The 22,956-nt window shown below is 35.2% G+C and overlaps 1 protein-coding gene and 1 long non-coding RNA gene across 2 annotated transcripts; one reads left to right on the top strand and one right to left on the bottom strand.

The window, feature by feature from the left end:
• Window positions 1-360: 360 nt before the first annotated feature.
• LOC149563313 (Agenet and bromo-adjacent homology (BAH) domain-containing protein) lies at window positions 361-7,631 on the bottom strand. The gene is made up of 6 exons (XM_089826652.1): window positions 6,708-7,631; window positions 3,440-3,531; window positions 3,203-3,325; window positions 2,093-2,956; window positions 1,752-1,962; window positions 361-1,668 (listed from the first exon to the last, which is right to left on the bottom strand). The coding sequence occupies exons 1-6, from the start codon at window positions 6,985-6,987 to the stop codon at window positions 806-808; spliced, it is 2,433 nt and encodes an 810-aa protein (XP_089682778.1). The 5' UTR covers window positions 6,988-7,631; the 3' UTR covers window positions 361-805.
• An 857-nt stretch (window positions 7,632-8,488) lies between these two features.
• LOC149563314 (uncharacterized) lies at window positions 8,489-8,807 on the top strand. Its single transcript, XR_016364065.1, has 2 exons — window positions 8,489-8,619; window positions 8,722-8,807. It is a non-coding gene; the product is annotated as an uncharacterized LOC149563314 (long non-coding RNA).
• Window positions 8,808-22,956: the final 14,149 nt, after the last annotated feature.

The following is a 22,956-nucleotide window of genomic DNA, read 5'->3' on the forward strand; positions in this document are numbered from 1 at the left end:
GCTTTGAAACTAAAATCGGAAAAAGAACCTACAAGCTTCAAAACAGCAATCTTGAACACTTGTTTGTTGTCATGTGTGCTCCAAATTGAAGATGTTTTATTGATTTTCATGTATAACTTAATCGAGAACAAAAATGATATGATTTCTATAGAGTCTAGACGATATTCCAAATTCATGACTCAAGAATAAAATACAGGTTGCAGAATAAATTTTGAGAAACTGGCATCAAGAAAATAAATTTTCCATAATAAAATTTGGTCCTGGCCAAGGCACCATTTCCTAACAAATCGCAGGCTTCACTGCAGAAACTCAGGTATTATTAGTGCAAGAAATTTGTACTTTCCATTCTATATGATCAAATTTCAATTAGAAAGTGCAAATTGCACCTCAGAAGTCAATCAATGATATTATTGTACAAGAGTGAATGTATTAAGTACATGTTGCATATGTGTAGATGCAAGACAAAGGGAGAATGATAGCTTTGGCGTGTTAAGTCTTGATGACTACAAAACTGCACATGAATATGCATGGATAATCAACAAGCTTCTCCCCCTGCAGTTAAATGGATTTTTGAAATTACAAGATGCAGCTATTCATCATTACATGTCAACAGAACAAGATTGACAATGCCAGTTTAGTTTACAGAGGCAATCATCGAACCTTAGAAAGCAACTCCAGAGTGCTCTTTAAAATCGTTACTCACTCCCAAAATGTTATCTGGCCTTCCAAGGTTTCCAGCTTTCACTGGAAAAAATAAAATCTATCCACTTAATTAATATTACAAGGCTATCACCAACACAATCAATCACCTTGACATCACAAGGTTAGCAACAGGCATTGAACTCATGAAGAGAGTGTCATTTAAAGATGAACCATGAATGGGCTTCAGATTATCATGCCCAGGCTTTGTGGTTTTCACATCAACTGTTTCTTCCTGTCTTCCTGGCATCTCTTCAGAGCTTTCTAACAGTGGTTCCCTGCAGTTGTTTATGTCAGGTTTATCTACCAACTTTCTGATCCTTTTTGACTCCTTTCCACAGCAACTTGCGGATCTTACTATTAAAGCAGAGTCTCCAGCACGTTGCCGCCTCCTAGATGCTTTCCATCTTAAGCCACCACGCAGCCTATTCTTAGGTGGGCAATAAGTTTCTTTCTTCTTGTTTCCCAGGTTCACAGGGTTCCCCTGCTTTGAAGGACCATCTACACCACCCTCCTTTGGTGACGAGATCAATATCGCAGAAGCATCCAAATTGCAAAAGCATTCATGCGAATTCATGTTCTTACTGACTGAAGCGTTGACTACATTGTCATGATCACTACATGCATAATCTGACAATAATTCTTCTTTCACATCCACTCTCACGCTATTATCTTTATCATTCTGAGCATTTTGAGCCATTACTAATTTTCTTGATTCTCTTGCTGCAACTTGAGAAATTATACATAGCTTCCTATCTGATGAGTCAGTCCGATGTTGTAACTCATCTGAATACACATATGCTGAAAAATCATCACTCAAACCCACAATGCCAATTCCCTGTCCACTGTCAGATAAAATCAGTTTTGCAGCCAGATCTGCATTCTTTTTCAAATCAATCCAGTGGTTATCTGCCCACTCTCGTGAAGGTCGCAAATCACATTTCTTGCATATTGAAGACATGTTTTCACCTAAAATTAAAAAGGATCTGTTATGAACTCATAAATGTAGCCCAATAAAACAAAAAACTACCAGAAAGTAGCAAAATGCATACCAGGGAAAAAGACATGAAATTCATCAGTCAGTTCCTTGACCATAGCCAAAATTCCTTCCCACCAGCCATCATTCCACCAAGCATCTACTGCAGTCCCAACTTCAAAATCACAAAGTGTATTTTCAGGTGGGCATGGCCGAATGGTAGGCCGGCCAGTTATTCTCATACCCAGCTTATCCGGAAAAGCTATTCTACAAGAAGGAACCCACTCCTACAATAACAAAAATAGTGTAGGATAAAAAAAAAATGAGATCACCTAAGAGCAATACAATTGACATGCCCATAATTATAATATTATGACTAAGGAAAATTTGTAATAATAAAAAAAACATGAAGCTAACCTCTAGATTGCCACTCCCATCTTCATTCACAACATCTTTGTACAAAACCTTAATTCGATGAGGAGTCTTTTTAATTATTGTGCATCTAAACCAACATCCTCTGATGCCACTGTCTTGACACAGTAATTCAATCATCTCACCAATATCAAAGGACTTAAATTGCTGCTCGCATGCACTATCTATTTTCCTGCTTTCACTGAGACCCAAAGAAGAGCACCCTTTTTCAGATGTGCAGTTGTCTAAATTTCTGTCTGCTCCACCATCCAGTACTTGTCTATACATGTTTCCTGAGATGACTTTATTTTTTTCTTCCGGTTTTTTCCCATAGACACGATCGGAAGCACCAAGCCGCCTTCTGGTACATCTATTTTTTCTTGGATATTTATGTAGTCCTCTCCCAGAGGCAGTATCTTCATCCAGATCAAAGCTGTCACTAAGCTCATGTTTAGAATAATCTTGCAGATCAGTCAAATCAATACTTTTAAGGATTCTTTGTTGCCAATAACCTTGCATCTCATTTAAATCAAAAGACTTGATACCCTCATTATCAAACTGCCTAAAGCAGACATGAATTTGAACCATCGCCTCAGGTGGGAATTTTGCCAAGCATTTCTCATAGTGCTCAGGTGTAAGAATTGTAGCCTGGCCATCAACACATTCAACACTTAGAACTTGACGAAATGGAGTGATGAAAACTTCTGACTCATGAGCTTGTGGAGGAGGGATAGGTCCAATCACTTCATTAGTTCGGTGAAACCAGCGGACCCTTACTTTCTTCTGAGCTTTTTTGTCTTCATACATATCTTCCAAATATGCTATATGATGAACTTTTTCTTCAGCCATGACATAGACATAGTTATTAACCTGATAGCCAAACATTTAGAGGGCATTACATTCTATGCAAATCAAATTTGAAATTTCCCTCAAACACTAAAGCGATGTTAATAGGCAAATTTTCAAAACACAGAACAAAGAAACAGTTCTTGGGCATGATAATCATCACTACATAAGCAAAATTTATAGTAAGATTATTATCAATCTAATCCCATAAAACATCATAGTCAAAACATGTTCAAACTTCAACAAAACATATCAAAGTAACTCCTTTACCGAAATGGTAATACCACTACGCCGAAAGGACTCATAATGCCTCAAGCGCTTCCTACAACTCCAAGAAGAACCTAGCCACGTAATACCCTTGCTGGTAGCTCTGATCTTCCTTGAGAATTGATCCTGCAAACCACATCACTCATATCAGCATTTTCAAAAGAAAGAAGTACAAAATAGCATTTTTGTGAGCGAACACTCTAACAATAGAATAAAAGTATGCAGTTTCTTAGCTGTTACCTTGTAACTTTTAACATAGCCATCCAGCTCATCCACTTCTTCCCCATTTGAAAGATCAGTGTCTGATGTTCGAGATGACTCATGCTTAATTTCTGAAAAAAAATAGTAAAAAATAATTAAATTTTGCCTCATTCACAACAATTTATTAAAGAGAACCTGTTCTAATCCAAATGGCATCAGCTATGAAAGCTTATTATTATCCCAATGGTATCAAACCACGAGAACATGAAACATAAAATTCACATTAACAATCAAACTGTGTAGTTTGTTCTGGGGAGGCTTTATTGAAAAGTAACTGGAAGAGAAAAGCAGATGCAATGTCTATTTAAGACATTGAGAAACCAATCATACAAAACAAAAAAAGCACATAGACACAAATGCAAACCTATAAATCTTTAAAGCAACACAGTACAAGCATTTGAATGGACACAAACGAATCCAGAAGTAATCATAATTTACAATGGATTGTGGAAATCTGATATTGTTGATTTGAACTAACAATCAAAATCATCAATACATACAATAAGCCTGAAACAAACTGCTTCCAACCTAACTTACAAGTCACAAAATATGATTTACAATATCTAGAAACAAATTTGCATATAGCTCAGTCTGACTGACTCTACTGGCTTCTTTCCAGAGTCATGAACAAACTAAAATAGACTAGATAAATTACTAAGTTGAATAACATGTTAGAATAGACTATTGATAGAAACACGTTTGCAACATTTCCTTAAATTTGTTTTTGAATAAATACATACATTGAAGGAAATATCAAATTCATATTTAGACTACTACAATAGATGACAGAACAAAAAACATGTTTACATACACTCATATGGTGCATTTTGTTTACTATCTAGATCCACGCCATTACAGAATCCCAAAAGTAGAATGCACAGATGAGTAGAAAAGAGATCACAAACTTGAATAAAAAGCCCAATATATTTCGGCAAGCACCATATGATGATACTGATGTGTCTCTACTTATCAAAATAAAAGCCAAAAAAAGTAGAATGCACAGATGAATAGAAAAGAGACCACAAACTTGCATAAGCAAGCCTAATATATTTGGGTAAGCACCATATGATGATACTGATGTGATTCTACTTTTCAAAATAAAAGCCCCCCACCTGGAAAGTAACTCCAGCTCAAAAATGATCTATAGCCATTCCAGACTGGAATGCTAGGTAGACAATTTGACCTAAAACATTCAAGACAAATGAAACACTTTACTTTCCTACAGACAAATACAAATATTGTAGCTGTAAAACTGAAACACCGCTTCATAGAATAGAGATCTAAATCCATACACTGCAGTGTCTTTGCAATAATATAGATCAGGAAGACACTCTATTACAAGAAGAAACAATAACTTCCCTTACAATTGAGAGCAACAACATTGACACATAAAACACTATCTCGCTACATAAGCAAGAGCTTCGATTCCATTTGTGCAGTGAAAAAGCACCAATGCGTAGCCTAGTTTCTAATGTTCAACATAAACAAATAATCAAGAAATTTATATCTTCCTATTTGATCTCTACCAGAGTAGTTAACAAATCCAACATTGTGGGAGTATGATCCACGTCAATGTGCTGAGAAAATCCTAACACTTATCATTAAAGTTCCTTTTACATTCATTTGAAGATCTTAGTAATATCAAGCACACAAACAGTTTGCTGTCACAACGTTGCTCCAAAACAACAAAAGGAAAATATACCCAATCCCATTATTCTCCAAAAATCTCCTAGATCTAAACCATAGTGATATGTGACTCATTCTTACTTTGTTTTAAACTGAAGTCTTGATGTGAGATCATATATAAGCTGAATACATGGAAGACTGTTGTCTTTGAAGACAAATGAGCATACATACTTAAGAATGACTCTGAATCTTTTACTAAACAGATTGATGTTTACTGAAATTCCAATAGATCCAAAACGAAAAAATACCTGTGGCTTGCACTTATTATGTTTCAATCTAAAGTCTTATTTTAGATTAAAAATAATCTGACTAGAAGGTATAAGCTGACTAAATGGAAGACTGTTGCCTTTGAAAGCAAATGAACATACATAGTTAACGATGACTCTGAATCTTTTACCAAACAAATTGATGTTTACCAAAATTCCAATAGATCCAAAACGAAAATGCCTGTGGCTTGCACTTATTACGTTTCAATCTAAAGTCCTATTTGAGATTGCATATAATCTGACTAGAAGGTAGACTATCACTCTATAATCCTTCTGCTCTGTATTTCTGAGTTTACGAAATCCATCACCAAGTAACACTTACAGCTACAGAGCACTACACAAAATGCAATCATTATCTAATAACACTAAAATGTAATTAACCTTGCAGCTGAGGCACAGGATAAGGGCAAAACCTACACCTGGCAGATGTGATATCACATATATACCTGAGATTCTTGGAAATTTATAATATCATCATTAGAATCCACCTCCATTGAAAGATCTGAACGAAAGAAGGCCATTTCAGAAGTGACAAGAAAAAAACTGTGTTGCCTCAGACACGTTGACCGATTTCTTCTCTAAACATAATACACGTAGAGTTATGCATTTTTATCCAACAGTGTTGTTAAACCTGCTTGAGAAACCTATAATGGCTACAAAGACATCCACATACCCTTGTTATACAGAAACCGTTCCTATTACAGACGTGTACCAGGGGCGTCAAAAGCCACACAGCTTACAAAATAGAAATAGCGGCAGCCAAAAAGGCTGCACAAAAGCATATGACGGCATCCCCAAAGGTACCATGAAAACACATGACGGAAACCACGACACTTGCCAGAAATATACCGCCGCTTAGTCTCCTAAACATTTCATCATAATGCATAAAAGCTAAAGTGAAAATCAGGAAATCGGCGCAGCTATCCCAAGCCTGCCGATGTAAAATCCCTTAACAGTAAACAGAGAAAATGCTACGCAAGCAGCAAATAAAAGTGAGTGTGTGAAGCAGATAATCACAGAGTCGTAAAATGTCTCAGAGGGTTTCAATGATTGGGCACCCCCAAAAATTTTCGGGCTCGATTACAGTTTCCAGTGAAATGCAAGCAGAACACAAATAGCTTGACAAATTTTTCATCATTGTACATTTTGAAGGGCTAAGCATTCAAGGATTAGTGAAATCCAAAGAAAAAGCTGCCAAAATAACGTCAGGCACACAACCAAAGGCAATATGATTCACCTTCCACACAAATTAGAGCAATCAAAGGAAGAAATATTGAAAGGGAAACAATAAATACTCGTTGCATTATCTCCTTTTGAAAGCGTGGATGTAAGCCAGTCCACGACCTCTCTCCTCGATCTCCACTTGAACGAAGAGTTGGAGGGCTTGGCAAGGCCAGGAAGATCAAGGAACTCCTGTGATACGACATAGACCATATGCCTCAGGCTCCTCTCCGTACCTTCAACCGCCAAAACCGAATTCCCGCTCTGATCTTTAAGATAATAGTGCACAATACGGCTGCCGCGGTCGTGGGAAACGAATTGCTCCTCCCACTCCACAAATCGCTTGGCACCCATGGTTTTCTAAACGGCTTTTCAAAAACTTTGCAATCCTTTTGCATAATAACTAGACAGCATTTAAAAGTTCAAAGCTCAGAGTGCTTCCTCCAAAATGTCTCTGCACACCTTCCTAAATTCTCTAATAACAACAATCCTTTCCTATGCATATCCAACTGCTGCCGCATCCTTTACAGACGCTAGAAGCAGGAGGTTTCCAGCACGCCTAAAAGCCAGAGGCTTCCTACACACCTACAGTCAAATATTGCGTCATTCTATCGATCATATCCACGAATCGCTTAAATAGCTCAGCGCGCCTTCTGAGGCCTCGAACCAGAGGATCCTCCATGAAACCGCTCGCCTAACAAGCTGTCCAAATACACCAAGGCCGATGAAACCTTGAAGGGCCTGCCACCATGGAAGAGCCCGTGCAAATCCTCTGCAAACAAATATGCGCCGTTTTGGCCGAAAAACTCATCGATCGAAAGCTCGGCAAAGGCTCAATTCGCCACAGCATATAACTGTGATCAAAATCCAGAAATTTGCTATTAAACAGACCGACTTATTACTAATTCAAGCCTGCGTCCACAAAATAATAGCCTTGTAAAACTCTCCCATGAACGAGCAGAAGCACAAATTAGCCACAATATCCTTCACCCATCGGTAAAATACCAAGAAATAAAACTCCGGTTTTAACATCGGAGTTTTTACTTTTCAACCACGGGCTTTTACTCTATCGACGACACGTGGCGCAAATCCGCCGGAGCTCATCTAAACAAATCCTTAAATCAAAATTTAGGGCTACATGACAGTGAAATTCACCAAAATGCGGGCGAAATCACAGGGTAAACGCTTCTCACTTTAGTCGTGAGCTGAAAGACAATAAATAAAGTCGAAAAAAATTAAATAGAAATTTAAAATAAACATTTGATCAAGAATAAATAAGTAAAACTCAAAATAATTACGCGCGGACTTCAAAAGCAGCTACATTCCGCATTAACTCCCAAAACGCTAAAAAGCGTCTACAACACTCTACCGCACGGTCACGTGGCGAACCCTAGGCTATTATACTGGCCGGTCAAATTCCGCCAAATGAAACTCAAATTCGCACGAAATGAAACCCTACAACAGTCCGGACTCCAAACAAAAATTAAATCAAAAATAATACAAACCCCGAATCCGCCCCCTCGTCGGACTCCAAACAAAAATTAAAACGAGAACAATGACACGCAAATGACATGAGTACTCCTCTCCACAACCGCATTTGTTTTCCTTCGTTTGTCAGCTTTCCCCATTATCAAACAGTTAAACGTCACAGTTTTTGCGTCAATTGCCGGTAAAATTTCCTCAGGGCATCGCAGTTTTCGCGCCAATTGCCGGTAAATTTCCCTGAGCACATTGCAGCTCTTCTTTCAATTGCCCGTATATTTTCCTCACCCCGTTCTCACAGGAAACCTCGCCGTGTTAGAACATTTGAATAGAAAATAGCAAATTCTCAGCACAGCGATAATCTTTTTTAATGGAAAAAAACAGAGATAAGCCCTTGATTTTGGCGTCAGCTAAGGTTCCTCACAAAATCAGAGATCTGGCGACCTTTTATTTCGTGATTAAGTGCGGCTCCGCCAATTTGAACAAGCGTCCCTTAAAATTAAAGTAAGAAGCTGAACCCTAATATTCTCGGCAATTCACGTTGTCGTCAAAATATGAGCTTTCTGTTTGTTTTTTCCCCGACCTCTGACATGTTTCTCTCCACAGAAACCAGATGTAATGAAGCAGTGGGACCCTTTCTTCATCTGTCTGTCTTGATTTTTTTTTATTGGAATAACAAAGCATTTAAAACATTGATCTGTCTGTCTTGATAATCAGATCTAACTGAAACTAATCTCTCTTTCTTTCTCTCTGAACAATTGAATAAAAATGGTAAAAATTTAATCTGCCTCGATTTTCGATTTCTCTTGTTTAAGAAAGTAGGTGGAGCTTCATCTGATAACTCAATTCAGAATGCCTGACGGTTCGTATTTTTAGGGTTGTAAACAATTCTGTAAATACGGTTGGTTTGTGTGTTGCTACAGCAACCATCAGAGTCCCACTTGTATTTCATTTCGTACACAAGTTGTACATCGTACATAACCTAGCAGCACACCTCGATTCCGTTTACTAATTTTGTATTTTCATTTTTGTTTTTCTTGTTATTGAGGATAAGTAATTTTTATTGTCCTTTTAATTTATTAATATTTTTTTTTGTTTTTGTGCTTTATTATTGAGAATAAATAATATTGATTGTTTTTTTTCATTTATTTGATGTTATAAATATAGGAAAAGTCTAAAGCTACTTTTGTCTTTGCATTTAGATAGTGTGTACTTAATTTTCTAATTACTAATTTTAAAGAAACTAAAAAATTTATAATTAAAAGTTTGTTAATAAATATATACTGGATTCTATTATGTAATTTTTTACATCAACATTTCATAATCAATAGATTCTATTGTGTAATTTTTTTTACATCAACGTTCATAATCAATCATCAAGATGAGTAAAACAAAGCATAAGGATTAAGTGAATAATAGAAATTGGTTTTATGATTGTGGAATTATACTAATTCAATTTTTAGGTTGTTGTAAAGTTATTGGAGCATCTTTATATAGGTGTTGTGTGACACTTTCTAATGACCACTTTTTTGTTGTGTAGATCCCATACTATACACATTACTATATAGAAGCCAAAAACAATAGCCACCAAAAGTTAAGTCTCATACAAAGCCAACCAAAAAAAAGTAAAATACGATTGTTTAGGATTTGTCTTAAACTTTGATATGGATTGTAGAAATATGATATTGTTAAAAGAAATGAAGGTATCTATTTTGTCAAAAATAACTAACTTCTTTAGGAGTCAAAATTAATATCTATTTTGTAAAAATAACTAACTTCTATAAAAGTATGTATTAAAGGATATATATTCCATCAAGTTTGTCATGTTTCTTGTAAGTGTCTAAAGATTAAAAGATGATATGGCCTCATTTCTTTTCAAGTGTCACACCCAATTGCATTGAATAAGACTTTATATTGATGGACTGTTTTTGGGTCATTCTCCTTCACTAGCATATTAAGGCCCACTTTGACTTTGCTGCATAAATTCTAGTTGCCTTACAAAATTAATGTTTGTAGTTTAATCAATACTTTTGAGTTTTGAACAACTTGGAATTCTTTGTGGAACAAACTTACGTCTTATGGAGTAGATCATAAGGTACTCAAGGATGAGATAATATGTGTGACTGATCTACAACAAAATCAATCTTATTATTTATTTATATGACCTATATTGTCTTAATTTGTGATATATCACAAAGTGCAATATTTAGCTTTTTGTAAACATACCCTGAGGAACTTTTTATCCTCAATCAACCCCCTTGGTATACTAGCTTCATGAAATTGGGTGAATATTAAAGCTAGCACTTTGAAACATGTAAATTCCCTATATCCAAATATCAATGAAAGTATGTTTGTTTTATTACTTTTGTAGAGAATTGCACTTTGCAGTCATTTAAAATAATGATCTCTCTCCTTTGTGGGTATTTTTTGTGTTCATTACATGTAATTAGCATCACTTCATGGGGTTCACATATTTTTTATCCTTTGGAAGAAATAGTTTTGAATTTTGTGATTTACAAAATCAATAATCCTTAAATAGGTGAATAAATCTTTGACAATTAAATGATTTACATGTGGAAATTTTGACTTTTAGTGCGCAAATCAAAAAAAAATTAGAGGTTTGATGTTCTTGAATTAAAAGCACTTGTTGTATCACTTTGGAACCATTTGATCTTTTCCTAGATCAACAACCAACATATTATGATTAAGTTGCAAACTTGATAACCTAAAATTAATGCACCTTCAGCTAATAGCATCACACATCAATAGGGTGAGCCCCTTGCATGAATTCATAAAAGCCCAAAAAAGAGTCACACCAACCTAAAGATGTTACAAAATTCCACCCTAATTTCTTAATATTAGCTAAAGTAATCCATGATGTCATTTTATTAGGCTCTTTTCTTCTCTATTTTACATTTATACTCTAATGAGAAAAAAAGGGACAAGGTGCTTATTAACACAAAAGTATGCACCCTTGCTTGAGGTATGACCCTCAAGCGACCTTTTGTAACATAGAAACAGCTTCCAAGTGTGGGACTTGCGCTCTGAGGTTGAATCTCTGGAGAAGGTCTGCTTCCACACTATTAGGGTGCACCTACACTACCACTTGAGAGGAAAAGGGAGAAGGAATGCATAAAATTAAATCGATGAAAGGAAAGAGGGTGATGCATCTAGATAGCAATATGGTTACAACTCTGCCTATGATTGCACTACACATCAATGGAAATCTAGAATATGCTAGTCTTGACTATATTCTATCTCCAAGGAACCATGTACAGGTTTGGAATTGATTGAAGTGTTGAAAGAAAAGAGATTTCATTATGCAGCAACTACTAACATACTTAACATAATGCAAAGATCTGAGAAAATGGAAAAGAAACATTTAAAACAAGGCAACAAACATGCGTAGATTAATGAATGGAAAGAAGAGGTAAGAACAAAAATATTTCATTAATGGAAGGCAAGATTGTAGAGAATAATGCTACTACAAAACATACAAACAGAGAAGAACCCCAAAAAAAGTATTTACAACTTGCCTTTATAGATCAGGAATAACTCAGATATAACATTGAGTTCAAACCCCAACTAGGTGGAGTTGAGTTGTAGACGAGAGCAATAACTAAGAATCGGAAAGAAATCTGATCACGGGGTGCAATCTGATGTTGGAAGTGACAAGAAGAGACCAAAACCTGGGCATGTAGCTACAAGAGATCAAATCACTGAAATTCGATCATTATATGCATTAAAGAGGCATGGAGTGCATTATAGTCTTGCCAATCGAGGTCCAAGAAGTAGTTGGGCATTGAAGAATTGGCCCTGATGGCATTGCCATGGACAAACAAAGCCACCAAGAAGGATAACATGGAGAGTTAACTGCGGGTGGAATCTGATTTTTCCTAATTTGAACACTGACCATTGATGAAGGTCTCCTCTATGAAATGGACAATCGAGATGCTATGAGGAAATCTCCCCAATGAGAGATTAAGATGCAATCGTTGATACAGATCCCCTTCATTTCCAGGAAACGGTTCAGATACAGCGAGGAGACCCCAAGATGCACTAGATCCAATGATTGTCATGCCATTTCAAGCTTTGGAGTCTCATGGAGACTCCGCTACATGAAGAAATGCCAAAATGGCGATAGATGGAAGCATCTTGCGCTTTCGTTGTTTGACAAATTAGATGACGATCATTTAATCTTTTGTTGAATCTATGTCGTTAATATGTGCATGTGCATATTGGGTGGACTTAAGTTAGAGATGGGACCCTCCACCACGTTGCGCAATTCCAGACCTCAAAACCTTGCGAAGACTCTACGATATGAAGAAATATCGGGATGAAGACACATGACGACATCCTATGTGAATTCGGGCTTCTGGGTCTCACAAAGGCATTGCAGGAGGAGGAAGTGTCAGAAAGGTGAAGCATGGAAGCATCTTGTGCTTTCGGGAAGATGGGAAGATAGCTTGCAAAACATCAGACTTGTCAGATCTCGCAACCAGTCACCCAACCAAGAACAAAACAAGCTATCATGAAATGTTAGCAACCAACTTTAGCGCAATGACCTACTATGAAGAAAATAACCCATTGAAGATCTCTCTAATCAAATATCAGTGATGGGCTAAATGGGGGGCAAAAATAGCCAACAGTGTTCATATGCCTTCTCAAACAATTGCATATTAAAGAAATTGTTTGATAGTGGAATATAGTTGCACGTTACTAATAGAAGACATGTTATATGTGGTAAAGTTATCAACTTCAAAGTTTCATATAATAAAGGTAGATAGTTGAAAAAATACACAATTATGGGACATTCTCCAACATTCTCTAATATAATGGTCTAACACAATGCCTATGTAATAACCCCAGTTGATTGTCTTTGTTAAATAATTTTCAAATTTGTATTTAACTAACTCTTACAAAATTTTAGGTTTCTCACAATATTTTGAACAACAATTAATCCAAATAAATAAAATTGTCCCTAATTTAAAAATACATTATTGTTGGTGTAATTAAGACATTTCGCCTAATTAATTTATACATGTCACCTTAGGTGAGTGATTTAAGTTGTCTCTTTATTATCATGTAAGGAGACAATGAAACTTTCCATTGCTTCATTGACTCCTACATTTTCACCCCGATTATACTATGTAATATCCATCTATTTATCTAATGTATTGTAATTCTCTCTTGTTATCGTGTTTTCCATTGCCTCTAGTTCTTGGGTGGATACCTTTATAACCAACTCTTACATGGTATCAAATCTTTTAGAGTATCATTGGTTTATCATTTGAGAGATTTGAGTGCATGTTTGGTTGGATTTGGGGTGATCCTTATTGCGGCTTTATATTCCAAGACAAAGTTGGAGCTTCTTGATGTAAATCAATGGTTGGCATCACATCAAGAAGGTCCAAAAACCTAAAGGTCAACTTTTGTTTCATCCAAATTAAAGGTTGGAGACCAAATCTATAGTCATTTGAAGTTTGGATGTACATTGAAAATCCAAGCAAAATAATTATGTAGACAACTTTCAAATAGCCAAATCTCAATCATCTAGACTCCTTTTTTCAAGTTTTTTTTATTTGGGGTATAATTTATGCTCTACACATTAGAGTATATGGTTTTAACGTCAGTGTTAGAATGTTATAGAAAATTGCATAATCTTATTCTTGCAACTTTAGAGGCCTCATTAGAGTTCATATTAACTCTTTTTTAGGTGTGTATTTTTTTTAATGTGTGATTTTTTCTATAATTTAGTAGTCTTACCAATACATAGTGATTCTTCATCCATTTGTCTTGATATCAGATCAAGTGAAATTGATTTATCTTTCTTTATTTCTAAACAATTGGATTTTATAGATTTAAAATGATAAACGCTTAATCTCCCTCGATTTTTATCTTACTTGTTTAAGAAAGTAGGTCAAGCTTCATCTCATAACCCAATTTAGAATGCATGATTGATCATATTTTTAGGGTTGTAAATAATTATGTAAATACAATTGGTTTGTGTGCTTCTTTCCTTTATCAACAATAGCCATGAGACTACCACTTGTATTTCATACTGTACAAAACTTCTTCCAAACTTGCATATCGTACACTGCTCATCCAAAAAGTGTATATGCCTAGCATTACATCTCATTTTTGTTTACTAATTTTATGTTCTTATTTTTGTCTTTCTTCCACTTGATTTTTAATTATTAACTTCAAAGAAACCAAAAGAATTATAATTAGGAATTTATTAATAAATATATTTCATTTTAATATACTAATAGTCATCCACTTGTGGCCCAACAATAGAAATTTTTGAATAGTTACTAGGACATGTGTGAAGTGTTAGCATTTTTTAGGTGGTTTTAATGTACTATTATTGGAGTACTTTTAAGAAGGTATAGTACAACGCTTTCAAATAACCACTTTTTTATGGTATACTTATAAAGATCCCCCAATGTGCACGTTACAACCTAGAAGTCAAAACAATAGTCTCCAATAATCAAGTTGCATATGAAGCCAACCAAAAAAAACATTAAATTTCGATATGTTGTTTAGGATTTGTAAGTGCAAGGAGTTTTTTGTGATAGTTATTAGTACACTTCCTCTAGGGTTAAAAGATAGATTTTTGTGGGTCTAATAATGGGCTTGGATGGGTTAATCCATCAGATGTGAAGATTTGTGATGTTGCATGGGAAAAACCTAGCGATAGGTGGTGGAAATGTAACTTTGATGGTGCTTCAAAAGCCAACACTGGGCCTTTAGGAGTTGGTTTCATCATTCAAGACTAGAGGAGTGATCTCATAGTATGTGGGGAAAATATTATTAGTTGGAACAAGGTTGAAGAAGATTTGACATTGCTATTAGTACGGGAAGCCAAAAGGTTAGGTGTAAGAAAGCTTCATGTAGAAGGATATTTACAAGTCATTATAGATACAATAATGAAAGATTACATGCATGCTTGGCATTTACAAATTTACATCAACTAAATAACTAAAGAATTATCATCCTTAGATGATTTCAAAATTACACATGTATGCATACAAGGTAACAAGGAGGTTGATAAGCTATCAAATTAGGCATTAACTTCAACTTCCATGAGATTGTTCTTGAAGATTTTTGACACTTAGGGATGGATGAAGGTAAAATAGTGCTCATTATTTTCCTCCCTTATTCCTTGAGAAACAATAAAATCATTAAAGGCAACATGACTTTGGTAGTGGTGTAAAGTTTTGGGTTCATATTTGGTTGAAGGAATGAGTGCCAAATAACCATTAGTGTGCATGTCAGTTATTATAGAGAGATGTCAAAGTTTATATTTTTAAACATAGAATGAGACATTTAATTCACAACTTTATTTGCTATTTGAAATGTGTTCAATGGAGTAATTACAAAAAATGGATACTACTTTTACTCTTACTTTCTCCAAGCAACATAATCCCTACCATGGATAGAGTACAAGGAAGATAATAGACATAATGTTTAATTTTGAAGACAACAAACACTCAAAGTGTTTTGATTCTTCTGGGTGACATGCTTCAATAGGTGGAAAATCAACATCGAACTAACAAAAACATTTTCTCAATGATAATTGTGTGTTCTCTACAACTAGGAGAAGATTAAAAAAAATAAAAGAATAGGGCGATAATGAAGTTACTAGCCAATAGACATTTAGAGGAATGAAGGAAATCATGGAAAAAAAAATTCCAATATTAGGAATTAATCTACAAGATAAGCAAAGTAGGCTAGAGAAAAATGAATGGACCAAGTACACTCCCTTCATGTGGAGGTTCAATGAGAAAAACTAAAACTTGAGGTTTAGGGAGGCAGACAAGGGATGGTTGGATTCAAATATGGTTATAATTATCACTTTTTAAGATAAAGACATAAAAGAGAAGAGCCAAGATTTAGGTTGGACCATAGAGGACAAGGCAAGGTTGATGGAGCAACTTCAAAAACATAAAGAGGTGGGTGGTGACAGTGCAACAGATTTTATAGAAGCCAAGCTAACTAAATGACTCAAAGCGTGCATTGGAGGAGGAAATGAACCCTAAATTGCATCTCACATCAGGAAGCAAACTACAATTTCCCCAATGTTGTCTAGTTCTACATGGGTAGGGTTGGTTTATTATTTAGTAATAGTAGTTGACTATTTTATGTTAATTTTATTGGTCTTTTTGTACATATGTTTAGCTTAGGGTTTCTTAAGATATTTTAGCTTCTCTCTAATGATCTCCTAGACCATGTATGCATGCATGCTTGCTTTCATCTCTTTTTTTGCATTTCTACCCATTAATTATGATTTTATCCATAAGTCTAAAAGTGGAACATGGTTTTAAAACCAAGTCAAACTAGGTCCCATAGAGACCAAATCAAGGTCAACTTGGTCCCCTAGGTGATTACAACTTTTTTAGATTTCAAGAATTAATTCAAATTTTTAGTTCTCGTCCAATTCATGTCAGCTTCCTATTCAAGTTTGCACTTGGAATTGGGTGTACAAAGAAGACTTATCCTTTCATTTTTACATCCATAAGTAAAGAAAACATCACATATCAGGAAATTAAGAAAATCATTACTACACCTCTCTAAGCATTCAATTTGGCATTTAAGGGATTCAAATAAGGATTTTTTAGAGGCCCTCTTTCATGCATTTTGTCTTCAAGATCTAATTTCCCTCCTTCTTGATAGTGGATTTGGCTATTGAGGAGATCTATATTTCATCATCATTGCATTCATCCTTCTTACATTGAGCATTTTACCTCCATGGAACTATGAGTTAGCTTTTATAGATTTATTACATCATTGGAGATATCCTACATTCAAGCAATTCAACATTCAAACATCCTCGACGAGAAAGGTGAATATTTATATTTATATTATTTTAAATGCATTTTCATTTCCAATGATGCAGGGAGCTAGAAGGTTGAAGCATAATTAACTCAACTTAAACCTACAAACAACCCTCACTCAAAGTTACACACGAAAGCCACATTCAAATTAGAGAAAACACAATTTACACAAGGCTAGATCAATGGTAACCACACTAGTGTAATTATTAAAGATCAGAAAACATGCCCGACTGTGAGGCCTTCTGGGTTATGACCATATACAATGAAATTAAGAACTTGGAGTCCAAGCTCGCATTCTTTCTTCTCTCCAAGCTTCTCCTATTCCTCTACTATCAAACCATGTTATGTTTCCATATCTAACCAGGCTTCTTATATAACCAGCTAAGGCACAAGTTGGCTAGTCAAGTATTTAATTACATTAAAGGTCCAACCTTGGAGGTTTAAACCAAAACCAAAGTGAATAGAAACATGAAGCGATGTGCACGTAAAGGGAGGTTCACATGTGTCTTTGGAGTCAGCTACTAACTTTACAACATGCCAAGTCAACATAGGAAACCACGCCAAAGAAAACATCACACCTCACAGGATGAGAATCACATGAAATAGGAACCGCGAAGAACAACACAGAACTCGAGAAAACCAAACAAACAAGGCTTGTGCACTTAGGAGGAGGATCCAGGATAGGTCTTCTGCATGACATTAACTATGCATAGAACAAAACTAATTTACGAACAACAAACTGGTATAGAAATCAAGAAATTTTTCTGGATGACGCAAGATTGCTCCAAGACCTAAGATGCTCTTGAATCATTAAAGTTGATTCCTCAATCTAGGGATTGACCAAGGTAAGCTCTCCCCTAACAAATCCAAAAGCTCTTTTTGTTGTGTGCAAGTTTTGGGAGTATAGGTTTTGATCATAGATCTAAGTACCCATTTATACCCATTTCAACAAAGAATTGAGAATTGAGTTTTGTTCCAATTTTTGAAAACCATATGTCTAAAATAGCACCAACATGAAAAATAAAGGTAGATACTTAGGGGTTAGTTATTTTCCATATTCAGCAAGAACTTATTTAGATCTAGACCAACTTAACAAAGCACTAGGGCTTTCTACACTTTAGGCTTTGCAAGGCCACGATGGGTACACCTAGGGATTTTATCACTTATTTATTAATTTTCCTTTCTTGGACTTTATTTGTTATAGCATAAAATTATCTATTATCTTCTTGGAATTGAAAATAACAATTGATTTATAATAGCTAACTATAAACTCAATAGCTAGTACAACACACAAGTGATCAACATGTAGTTCTTTGTTACAAACTTTAGATGATTGATTTTTATTTAAGTGTGAATTATGCAACCAAACGACTATTTCAGTTTGCATCTCAATTAATGACCAGTGCCTTATCCATTGTTACATAGAACCATAGTAGTAAATCTTGATCTATTTAATCGACTTTCAATTAAATTTAGTAGTTGTTAACCCTAAATCCCATTCTTATGATATCCCTCCCATATATTATGAAACACTATCAATTCGTAGAAGCATTTACTTAATTTCTTAAATTAAAAGTGACAATGAATTGACATACAACCTATCCCAGCAACATTAAATTTAAATGAACTTTGCTCACTCAACCTTAAAGTGACAAATATATGAAAATGGAAACAAAATTTAAAGACGCGGATATTTGAACTTCCATTTGTATTCATCTTCTTGAGAACAATACTTTTATAATACAAAAGTCAAAATATAACTCAGAATGTGACAAATTTGTCATTCAATATCCATTATATTCTCAGAGTACAAAATTGAAACAACACATAATTGACATAAAGATTGGACCGATTGAAAAATAGCATTAATACTAAAAATAAAATAGGAATTGGACCCTCGCTCCACATCTTGGGAATCCTTTCATAAACAAGGATTGCATTAAGCTTCAGATGGGAGGACACTTGTCAAAATTTGATTCTGAAATAGAATTAAAAGACATTTTAGATATTTTCTTCTTACAAACATTCTTTGCACTTGGACAAAAGTGGGGAAGTAGTTCCAAAATTGACAAGTGGCAACTTTTCTTCAAGTGCCTCTAAGATGAGCATGTGTGCACTTTAACAACCTGTCATTGTCACTATCTTTATCTATTCAATCTCTTCTGCCACCTAGTTGTGATTCCTAACTACTTCCCATGCTAAGAACTTTAATTTCTCCAACTACTTCCCACACATAAATTTCTCTCTTTGTTGGCCATTTAGTGCCTTTAACATCATCTAAGTGACTAACTGCCTTATTCCACCTGGTATCTGTTATGAATTTTGGTTTAGTTACAAACTGGTTTATATCAATTTCCACTTTAAAGAGAGAATCAATTAAATCACTAAAAGAAACATTATTTTCATCATAAAAAATGGCTTTTACTCCTCCTTGAGCTAGTATTGAGTCAAAAGAATCTGACCACTCTTGTCAGTCCTTTAACTTATTATCACATCAAGAAATGGTGGGATGTAAGAATCAATCCCTCCTGTCAAAACCTTTATTTTAATTTGTACAATTTGTAACTTACTAGTAAAGAAACCAATCAGTTCTCTTATGCCCTCCTTTAATGTGAAGATTTTATTAGGTAAATTAGGATTATTTGCCATTAGCAGAATTAGTCTTTCAAAGAATTGATTGTATGGCTTCCATTGATTGAAAATAGGCGATAGCCATAATAGTGCTTCATTGCATATATGCTCAATACTTTGTAGAGAGATGAAGAGGCTATGCACCTATTGAGAATTTTCTTCAAGGTGTATATCCTATGGACTATCATACCTTTTAGAATGTTAGTTCTTATCTCACCACCTTGTTGTTGAGCTTCAACATCTATACTCGCTCTTTGTGGCTCAGCATCACTTTGCACCTGCTATGTTGTCTTGGTTGATGTTTCCTAAGTGGTCTTTGTTGGTTGCTCACTCCTGGCCTCTACTCTACTCTGTTCTATTGCACTAAGTTGTTCCTTTAAGGATATAACCTCAACCTCTAACTCTATGGCCTTTGACTCCAACTCATTTATCCTCTAGCCATAAACATAACTTTTTTTGAGCTCTTCCTCGTATAATTTTTAGATATCCATGTAGTCATGGAAGGTCCGGGCTAGTTTAGTTTTTATTTCTTCAATGTTGGCCTCATTCACGAATTAAAAGTGCTTCAAGGTCTTTTAAATTTATGTACCAAAAGTACTCTACATGGTCTACACTATCATGTTGCCTTGAGTAGTGTTTTGAATATCCATCAATTTTGGCTTATTTGTCTCAATTGTCATGCTCCACACTACTAAGGACTTAGAATATATATTGAACCTTGATCTTCTTTGGAAACCATCGACATCAAATACCTTATATGAAATTGAGTTATCTTGTTTCCTGATCTAATCAAGCATGAAATCTTACTCAAGATCCCACCAGGTACTAGAAGCATTCCACTTCTTTGAATGAGGTCCCTAGCCTCTGTAGGAGTCATCTTTTCACCCTCTAGATCATATGCATGCAATTTATCCACTAACTCTTGGATTTTCTCGTTAGATTCTCCTAGTTTGAGTTTTAATACCAAGTAACTCTACTTTAATTTATACAAAAAACTTTTAAACTTAACAAACTTTAGGAATTCATCATCTTCCATAAATTTGTATGTCTGGATGATCCTGTCATCCAATCTAGCTTCTACTAGCTGCAAATTAGTTAGAGAATTCTTTGTTGCTGCTACCCTATCTTGCAAGTAGTTTTGTCTTAAATCAACAAAATATAGATTCTTTTTAGGCATTAGTTGTAGTGTCATTTTCTTTACCTTATTAGATATTTGGATCACCTTCTACCTTTTATTTCCCTTGACAACCCATGATATTGTTGTTGGCTTATCCTCTTCAATCTCCAGGACTACATCAGGTTTAGGGGATTTAGGGTTTACCCTCCCTTCTTCGCCTATTGGTTCTTCAAGCATCTGTGTCATGATCTCACTATAATTGTCTACCATCTTTCTCATCCTATATGGATATGGGACATCCAAGTAGAAATCCTTAAAATTTGGGTATGTCCTCTTTAGCTCATTCTCCACCCTCACCATATCATCAAACTTTCTCATTTATTTTTTGTAACTTCCCCTTCAGCTACAATGTTTATGATAAAATCTTCAAGGGGCAACTCCTTGGTAGTAGGCAACACATAACCCCCGATCTCCTTCAAGGTATCTCTCATGAAGTTCTATGGATCATACATTCTGTATGGGGCAGTGGATAGGTTATAATGCCTAAGGAAAGCATGGATTTGGTTTAGAGATTCTTTTCAAATTGAAAAGTCTCCTATCTTGAAACACCTACACAAAAATGTGCCTTTATGTAGTTTTGGCCCCAAATATTCCTTATTTACCATGAACAACTAGGGGGGATATATTTAGGCAATATATGAGGTGGTTGGGGACATGCAAAAACTCTCATAAGAGAAAAGGTTTGGAACAAGAAGATGTCACCCCAATTGTGATCCAATCTCTTCCATTCAGGCGAGAGGGTTGTTCTTAATAGACTTTTCAAAAGGGTCCTAAAGAAGCTAAGGTCTAACATTCTCATTATCATTGAACTTAAATTTTTTTAAAAGGAAATAGAATCAAAGTAATGGTAAAATCTATCCCATACCTATGTCCATAGTTGCACCGTAAGCTCTCCATTCTCATCAAATGTTTGGTCTATGAAATCTGGACTGATGCATCCCACATTCTTGTATAAGATAAGATGCATCAACAACGGATATAACGGTGAAATTTAAAATTCCCCAATTCTCCTATGTGTTGATTTGATGTGTCCTTGCATCTTCTCAAGGATGTAAGCCATGTAATCATATTCCACATTATGGAAAGCATCTTGCACATCTCAGGCTATGATGTATATTGATCCATACATCATATAAGAACCATCACTTCCCACCACCTTGTGGACATCATATACAATTTTCTGAAAGTAATTTTTGAATTTGTCCACAAGCATCATTTTATCCACCTTCTTAGGATAATCCCCCACCTTCTTGAGGTCCATATGGATGTGGTGCAGCATAGCTTTTCTAGTGTAAGCACTTATATTTCTCTCAAACTTCCCTTGAATTTCATCTATGTCAAGTGGGATGCTCATTTGACCCTCCAGTCCAAAAGCTTTAATGAACAAAGTATAGTCCAGTGTACACATAATACTCTTGTCATGCTTGTGGATGATTTGGTTACTAGATTGTAGGATTTGGTTAGGGCTTTCACCAAATGAATATCCACATACACCTTTGGGAACAAAAATTTTGCCAAATTTTTCCTCCATGGGTTACAAATAGGGATCTTCTCAAACCTATTATTATAAGAAAATATCTAAATAACTCATATTTGTTTATTGGAATACTTTAGAATAACTGGAGGGGTTGAATCAGTTATCCAAGGTCGAGATGTACAATTAAATTTTTTCACAGCTTAGTGAACCCATATCCATAAAACATTTTCATCATGCATGCATCCATTAGGTTATGTAATCACTTTAACTTTTAGGTTACTATCAAATCAATTTGCAGAAATGTAAATATGAAACATAACAACTTCAATAATATATTTGACACAATGATTTAACGTGGAAACCTAATTTGGGGAAAACCACCAATAACATGCTACTCATTCTCACTCTTCTGAAGTAATACCTTGTGAAAGGCAAACCTTGTTAAAGGTTACAATGCACACTATTAAATGTGACCTATTTAAAGGATTTCAATCACCCTGTTAGGAGTGAGCCTTGTTAGAGGACTCTAGATCATTCACTTAGAATGTCACTCGGTTAAAGGATTTAAAAATGACTACTAGGTCAACCTTAATCCAAATGATTTACCCCAGACTGATACAATGATTAGAGATTAACAGTAAGGCTTGATCTGATAACAACTTACAACGCACTTGCAGATTACATATCTCTATTTCAATCCTCCATTCTGCTTGGCTTTC

The sequence above is a fragment of the Cupressus sempervirens genome, chromosome 4, assembly GCF_028749045.1.
Source record: "Cupressus sempervirens isolate cs-2001-9-10 chromosome 4, ASM2874904v1, whole genome shotgun sequence".
Classification (NCBI taxonomy): domain Eukaryota; kingdom Viridiplantae; phylum Streptophyta; class Pinopsida; order Cupressales; family Cupressaceae; genus Cupressus; species Cupressus sempervirens.